Source organism: Heterodontus francisci, unplaced genomic scaffold (assembly GCF_036365525.1).
Source record: "Heterodontus francisci isolate sHetFra1 unplaced genomic scaffold, sHetFra1.hap1 HAP1_SCAFFOLD_740, whole genome shotgun sequence".
NCBI classification, from domain to species: domain Eukaryota; kingdom Metazoa; phylum Chordata; class Chondrichthyes; order Heterodontiformes; family Heterodontidae; genus Heterodontus; species Heterodontus francisci.
The window spans coordinates 535-8,167 of record NW_027141300.1 but is presented as its reverse complement, the minus strand read 5'-3'; the positions used below and the strand labels follow the sequence as shown (position 1 = coordinate 8,167).

Below are 7,633 nucleotides of genomic sequence, written 5' to 3'. Positions count from 1 at the left end.
ACCCTCCCTCATTGCTAACCATCCCACAGTGCAGTGCACTAATTGATGCTCTGACAGTGTGGCGCTCCCTCAGTACTGACCGTCTTACAATGTCGACCTGCCTCAGTACAGATTCTCCGACAGTGCAACTCTCCCTCTGTACTGTCACTCCAACTGTGCGAAAGTCGCTCAGCACTGGGAGCTGGGGAGTTTGAGACGTACTAGTCTCTTGAGTTTCTGTTGTGTGTGTGTGTCCTGAAGCCACATACCTCCTACTGAGGGACAGGAGGCAGTGAACAAGCAAAATCAGAAAGCATTAACAAAATTGGAAGGAGGGTGTTATTCCCCTTGTCGGTGCACAGCGCACACTACAGACCCTGACCAGTTTGGACTCATGGAGACTAAATGTTGATTGAGGACTGTACCAAGTCTCTGATGCAAAATGTCCCATTCAGAGGCTGCACCTGAGACAGAACCCACTTGGACAGAATGTCAAATGAAGTGGGGCATGGGGAGTTTAGGAGTGGCAGGAATTGACTGACAGTAGTGTCACGAAGGATAGATGTCCTGGCGGACGATTACTTGCGGGTCCTGGAGGACAGCCTGGCTACTGTCGAATGCCCTTCTTGTAGCATCGGGTGGTCACTGCCCTGCTGCCGATGATGGGCGATCTCTGCTTGCTTAAAAACTGGCATCCAGTCTACATCCTCAGCACGGATTATAAGATCTTTGCCCGGGCTATGTCTACCTGCCTGGCCTCCGTGCTGGCCCACATGATCCACCCCGACCAGTCCTACACAGTCACATGCCAGTCCATCCAAACACAGCATCCACAATGTTCCAGGACCTAATCCGTCTGACCCACAGGACTGGTCTGTCGGCAGCCTTTCTCTCCCTCAAACGGGAGAAGGCATACGAGGGTGGATCACGAATACCTTTACGGGACTCTGCCGTCTTTCGGACACAGGCCACATATTTTGTCCCGGGTCCGATTTTTATACTCCGCCGCAGAGTGTCTAATCAAAGTTACCGGGCCCTTGATGACGCCGCTTCGCTTTGGGAGAGGATTGTGTCAGGGATGCCCCATGTATGGCCAATTGTATAACATCTGTGTGGAGCCATTCCTCTGCCTGCTTCGCAGGAGGTTGACGGGATTGGGTCTACGCTAGCAGGCCATGTGGGTAGTCCTCTTGGCTGATGACGTGCTCCTTGCGGTTACAGATCCCGTTGACTTGTGGAGGCTCTGCAACTGCCAACAGACCTTTTCTGCCGCGTCTTCGACATAAATCAATTGAGAGAAAGTTCCCAGTCTCCTTGTGGGTCAGTGATATGTGGATTACCTGCCAGAGGAGTTGACACCTATTGTGTGGAGCACTATGCACTTCCTGAATCTGGGAGTCCACCTTACCCCGGCTGAGGAAGCCCGGCCAGAAAACTGGCCGGGCCTGGAGGCGAAAGTCACCACATGGCTGGGGCGTTGTACAGGACTGCACCATGTGCTTTCCTACAGGGGTCGAGTATTGGTCATAAACCAACTGGTGGGTTCGATGCTGTGGTACCGATTAGTCACTGTGGCCCCACCGATTGCATTTGCCACCAAGATCCAGAAGAAGCTTGTCGATTTCTTCTGGGGAAGAGGAAACACTGGGTCTCTGCTGTGGTCCTGAGTCTCCAGATCGAGGAGGACGGCCATTCACTTTTGTGCTTCCACACCCAGGCTGCGACTCGCTGCCGTCAAACCCTTCTACATCTATGTCGAGGGTCCTCCCAGATGGCGTGCGCTGGGCAATTTTTTCCACCAGTAGCACTGCCTTCAAGCTGTCGCGCAGCTCCCGGCAGTGTCCATTAGCTGCACCCCTGTGAGAGAGTTGCCTGTCATTCACCGGGATCTATTCAGAGTCTGGAACATGGTCGTCTCCAGTCAGGGCACTCCACTGCCAGCGGAGGAGAGCGCCGCGGCTCAGTGGGCGGCCAGATCCAGGGATAGAGCTACTGGCGGAGGAAAAGTCGAAGTCCTCAGGACGCCCCTCACTGTGGGTGACGCGGGGGTTCGGGAGCGCGGAGCTGATTCTTCAGACCCAAGCCCCAAAACCCTCTGCAGCAGCCTGTCCCACACAACCCAAGCCGCCTCTCAGAAGTGCCCTCCGTGCCATTGCAATCGGTATGGAGGGGTTTCATGTACGGGCTGGTGCTGCACACTGTCCACGTCCTTGCCCTCGTCAGCCGGCTGGTCACACCCTGGTGGTCTGTGTTGCCAGATGGTGACGAGTGAAAACCCCGTTGGAGGTCATTCTACGCGGGAGTCCTCCTCCTTTACATTAGGGACCAGGGTGGAGGGTTTTGCACAGAGCAGTCCTATGCAATAGTGATTTAAGTAGGTTCACGGACTCCCAGGCCGCCTGTAATTTCTGCAGCCTGGGCGAGTCCTTATTTCACGTATACATAGAGTGTGCGAGGTTGCAGCCCCTGATTGAGTATTTGAAGGGGCTGCTCCTCAGGTTTTGTTTGCACTTCAGCCCCATGCTCCTGATCTTTGGGCACCAGGTGTGGAGGAGCGAAGGCCGGGAGTAGGATCTCCTCGTCAGTCTGCTCCTGGGCCTGGACAAGTGGGACATTCACATGCGGGCCACCGTGGAAGGGGGTGGGGTACGTCCTCACTGATTGCCTGCCCCTCTTCTGAGGTTACGTTTGCGCCAGTGTCTTCAAGTAGAAGGAGCATGCGATGTCCGTCGGTACGCCTGAGGCCTTCTCAGACCAGTGGACACCGCGGGGACTAGAGTGCATAATTGACACCGACAATGTTTTTTAAAATTGAGTTCTGTTTTATTTATCTGTTTTGTTCCAGTAAATATTTTAAATAAAATATGTATAAAGGGGGTTTTGAGAATAAAGGCCCCGCGACATAAAATATATAAAAGGGGCCTGGGGTATAAATGCTGCCTTATAAAAAAAGGGAAAGGCAAAAAAAAAAACAGGTTTAGGTAAGAGTAAAGCTCCCTCCACATTGTCCCCATCAAACACTACCAGGACAGGTCGAGCACTGGGATTGGCTGGGCAATGTGGGAAGCAATTCCTGTCTGCAGTCAGGGGGAGCAGCTGCACTTGTGTTGCTGCAACTGCAACTGGAGTGGAATAACTGGAGAGGAGACCGCAGAGTGGAGTAACTGCAAAGAGGTGACTAGAATGTGGAGCCAGCTGCATTTACTTTGGAACTGTTGCACTTTTTCAACACTAAAAGACCTGCAAGTCATTTTGGAGAGGTGGGTGTTGGAGCACGAGATAACTGTTTGTTGTTTGAACTTTTGGGTGAGGGAGGATGCACCAGAAGAACTAGGGGTTTGTCTCAGTTAATGTATTCTGAGGAAGAATCAGAAAAAATCTCTGAATGCTATTAATAAAAAGGACAGTCCAGATGATGGCATAAAATTGCAGAGAGATGTTGACAGACTAGGTGAATGGGCAAAACTGTGGCAGATGGATTTCAATGCGGGCAAGTTTGAGGTTACCTTTTTCGGATCAAAAAATTATAAATCAGGGTACTTTCTAAATGGGAAGAGGTTAAGTACAGTGGATATCGAAAGAGACTTGGGCGTCCATTTGCATAGATCTTTAAAATGCCACGACCAAGTGCAGAAAATAATCAAAATATCTAATTGAGTGCTTGCCTTTTTTGGAGTATAAAGACACAGAGGTTATTCTGCAGCTGTGCAAAACCGTGGTTCGACCCCACTCGGAGTACTGTGAGCTCTTCTGGGCACCGCACCTTAGGAAGGATATATTGGCCTTGGAGGGAATGCAACGCAGGTTTACAAGAATCCTACCTTGCCTACAGGGGTCAAGTTACGAGGAGAGATTACACAAATTAGGCCTGTTTTCGCTAGAATTTGGAAGCTTAAGGGGTGATCTGATTAAAGTCTTCAAGATATTAATATGAAAAGACAAGATAGATAAAGATAAACTATTTCCACTGGTTGGAACTAGGGCGCATAGTCCAAACATTTGGGCCAGAACATTCAGGAGAGATGTTAGGAAGCACTTCTCCACGCAAAGGGTGGTAGAGGTTTGGAACTCTCTCCCACAAACAGCAGTTGAAGATAGAACAGTTGTAAATTTTAAATCTGGCATAGATAGATTTTTGTTAAGCAAAGATATTAAGGGATATGTGTCAAAGGAGTTATATGGAATTAAGCCGTGGATCAGCCATGATCTCATTGAATGGTGGGAGAGGCTCGAGTGGCTGAAGGGCCTCCTCGTGTTCCTATCTTCCTATGTTCCTATGCTGATACTCTCAAACTTGTCAAATAATTTCCGAGCATAAACTCTAGCCCTTCAATAAATATATTAGGAAAACCTCAACAGGTAACAATTCTGTTTGCTATGTTATTTCAGAAGCTAACTTTATTCAGGTTCACAACTCCTCTGAACACACAAATCATCTGAAAGAAAGATCATGTCATCAGCCACAATAAATGACTAAACTGCTCCAGTATCCCTCACAATATGAATTGGTTTACTTGTTGACTTGAAGGAGTAGGGAACACTTATTCCTTCGAGACAATACCTCGATATCTCTAGTAACCCGACTCACTTCAACAGTATAAATGTTACCATGCCTTTGACAATCTTCAGAGGCTACATCAACCTTCTGGTAGGTTCTGAGGGAACATTGTGCATTTATACTGTTGCAACTGTTTTATCATCTGTTTCCTTTACTGGCATTGTGGCTTCTGAATACTCCTATTGATTTATCTTTCAGCTTCCATCAATGTGCTTTTACATGTCCTGGCTTAGGGCAATGGGAACATGCTGGTTTCCTTACATCACTTGTATCCATTCTGCCATTATTTATATTGACCAGAAGAGCTTTTGCCTTTCCCCTAAAGCAATCACCTTTTTCCATTCTCAAATGTTCTATTTCTGCAGTTTCCCTGTGGGCTTACAAATGAAGATCTACTGCTGCCTAGCTCTCTTTGTCCATCTAAATATCTCTCTGTCTTGTTTCATGCAGACTGGGGATAGAAGTAAGCATTTCCTGCTCGGTTAGTTCCTCAGTATCTCTCTGCATTGCTTCATAAGTCCGCGGATGGATTGAAGCCTTTCCTCCTCTGCTTGCAGATCTCAGTGTTTTGCTGCATGTTTTTGCGCAAACCGTTTATTTAATTAGGCAATTCATGATATGCTTGTGGGTCTCAGTGACACTTTGTGTTGTTAAATATGGACCCGAGGATGAAATTAGACATTTCCTGCTCGGTTTGTGGATCACATTACCGCACTGTACCGTTTATTACAGATCGGGGAGAGACTCAAGCCTTCCCTTCTGTGTGTGTGTGTCTCAGTATATCTGTGTATGGTTTAGTGCAGATTGCAGATACAATTATACCTTTTCCGCTCAGTATGTGTGTGTTAGAACCACTCAGTATGGTTGAGTACAGACCAGGGACAGAATTAGTTCCTTCCTTTGCTGCTTGTGTGACTCAGTATCTCTCTGTGTGATTTACTCATGTCTGGGGCTGCAGTTAGACCTTTACTGCTTTGTTTGTCTGTCTTAGTATCTCTATGCTTAATTCAACGCAGACTGTTGACAGATTTAGGCCTGCCTTGCTCTGATTGTTTGTGTCTGCATCTCTGTGGTTGGATACAGACCAGGGATGAACGTATTCTGTTCCTTCCCTTTTTGTATTCCCATTAACTCGCGGCATGGTTAATACAGATCGTAAATAGATGGAGGCTTTTCCTGCTCTGTTTGTGTGTGTCTCTGTGTGGTTCAATGCAGGGCGGGGATCGAATTAGGCATTTCCTGCTCTGTTCGTCTGTCTTTGCCTCTCTCGATGAGGCCTAATACTGACTGGGGATGCAATTGGCAATTTTTTGTGACAGTTGCTGTTGCCTTTTAAAGTCATCTGCTGTCCAGCCATTATGAATGCTATGTTCCCCGGCCATTTCAACTGAGATGCACTATGGCTATTTTAAATGATATGCACTGGGGTCACTTTAAATGATGTGCACTGTGACCTCTGTCACCAAGCGACAGGTCCCGTCCTCGCTCTGTCACCATAGTGACAACCGCCTCCAACCCCACCCCATCCCAGCCCCGCTGCTGATAACAGTCAGTGATTCAGCTCCTCTCATCATTGAAAGAATTTCATAATTAAAATAAAGGGATATGTCAGCACTATCTTTAACTGCTCTCTGAACTGAGTCTGTGTCACGGCATAAATGGCAGTGTTTGTGCAGCAACTCAGGAGCTGCAGCATGAAACCCAATTCCTGCAGAAAATCAGGTAGAAATATAGACTGATCCCCCCAATATCGCAACCTGTTCCACATCGAATACACCATAAACACTGACCATAACAGGATAAAATTGGCCGAGATGACTAACAGTAAAATGATGGATTTCCTTCGGGTCTCCATTTCTGGATCTCTGCGACTCTCCCCACTACTGTGAGCCCGTAGTCTCTTGCGTCCTCTGCTGCTCACTAAAATGTGTCTAACTGTGAGAGCATTGAGCAACAGAATCACCACAAATGGGACACCCGGGGTTAGAATGTTATGGAGAAACTCGATTGTTACCCAGACACGAGAGGACTGAACATATCCTGTTCCAGCACAAAACCAAGGGAGGTTCAACATCAAATACCGAACTGAGAACATGAAATACCAGATGATGTTCTTCAAACAGCTCAGCACAGTCACTGTTCCCAGAACCACAGCTGCTGTTTTCTCGAGGCAATATTTACTTTTCAGCTTCTGGAAACAAATGGCCACAAATCGATCGAAGGTGAAAGTGATGGTGAACCAGATAGAACAGTCAGTGGCTGCGTAAAGCAGGGCAGCGTGGATATTACACACTGGGATGTCCCACAGCAACTGAAACTGTTCCCAGTAAAGAATGGGAATGTGCCTCAATATTAGGTCCAGGATAATGACCAGTAGATCCGCCGCTGCCATGGCCACCAGGTAGCAAGTGACACATTTGGAGAGACCACACTCTCCCCGAGAAAAGATCCCAATCGTTAGCATGTTAACTGTGAGGATGGAAAATACACAGGGAAATTATACATCAGGCAGGATCAAAGGTACCAGTTTGATTGAGGAGTTATAGAGATTTATAAATGTGTTACTGTATCCAGTGATGTATTGGTATGATTGGAACGGAAAGAACAAATTGGAAGTTCTGTGATACGGTGGAAGTAAGAAGAGATTAAATAAGAGGAGGATAATATTGAAATTGTTAAACTCATGTTGATCATAATGCCCTTCCCTCTCCTTTCCCTGTCTGGTTTACAAACTGTTCCATCTCTATTCTCTCCCAGTTCTAATGAAGGGTCACCGACATGAAACATTAACTCTGTTTCTCACTCAACATAAGCTGCCAGACCTGCTAAATATTTCCAACATGTTACGTTTTTATTTCAGATTTATAACATCTGCAGCACTTTGTTCTTGTATAGAAAGTTAAATGTTGGAATGACTGAGAGATTCCGTCACCTGTGATAGTCAGCACGGAATTCAAATATTTCAAAAGAATTATTGGGAATGAGACTACTGATAAATTAGTGAAAAAATGTAATCTCAATCGTCACTAAGTTAACTGTAAACAAGGAAAATTATGACGAAATGATACATCAACTTGGGAGCAGAAAGAACCGTTT

At 46.7% G+C, this 7,633-nt stretch overlaps 1 protein-coding gene across 1 annotated transcript; it reads right to left on the bottom strand.

The window, feature by feature from the left end:
* Positions 1-6,107: 6,107 nt before the first annotated feature.
* Positions 6,108-7,028, bottom strand: LOC137362671 (neuropeptides capa receptor-like; the record flags this gene model as incomplete). Its single annotated transcript, XM_068026990.1, has 1 exon — positions 6,108-7,028. A coding segment is annotated over one exon (921 nt), but the record flags the coding sequence as incomplete, so codon positions are not given.
* Between the last annotated feature and the right edge of the window lie 605 nt (positions 7,029-7,633).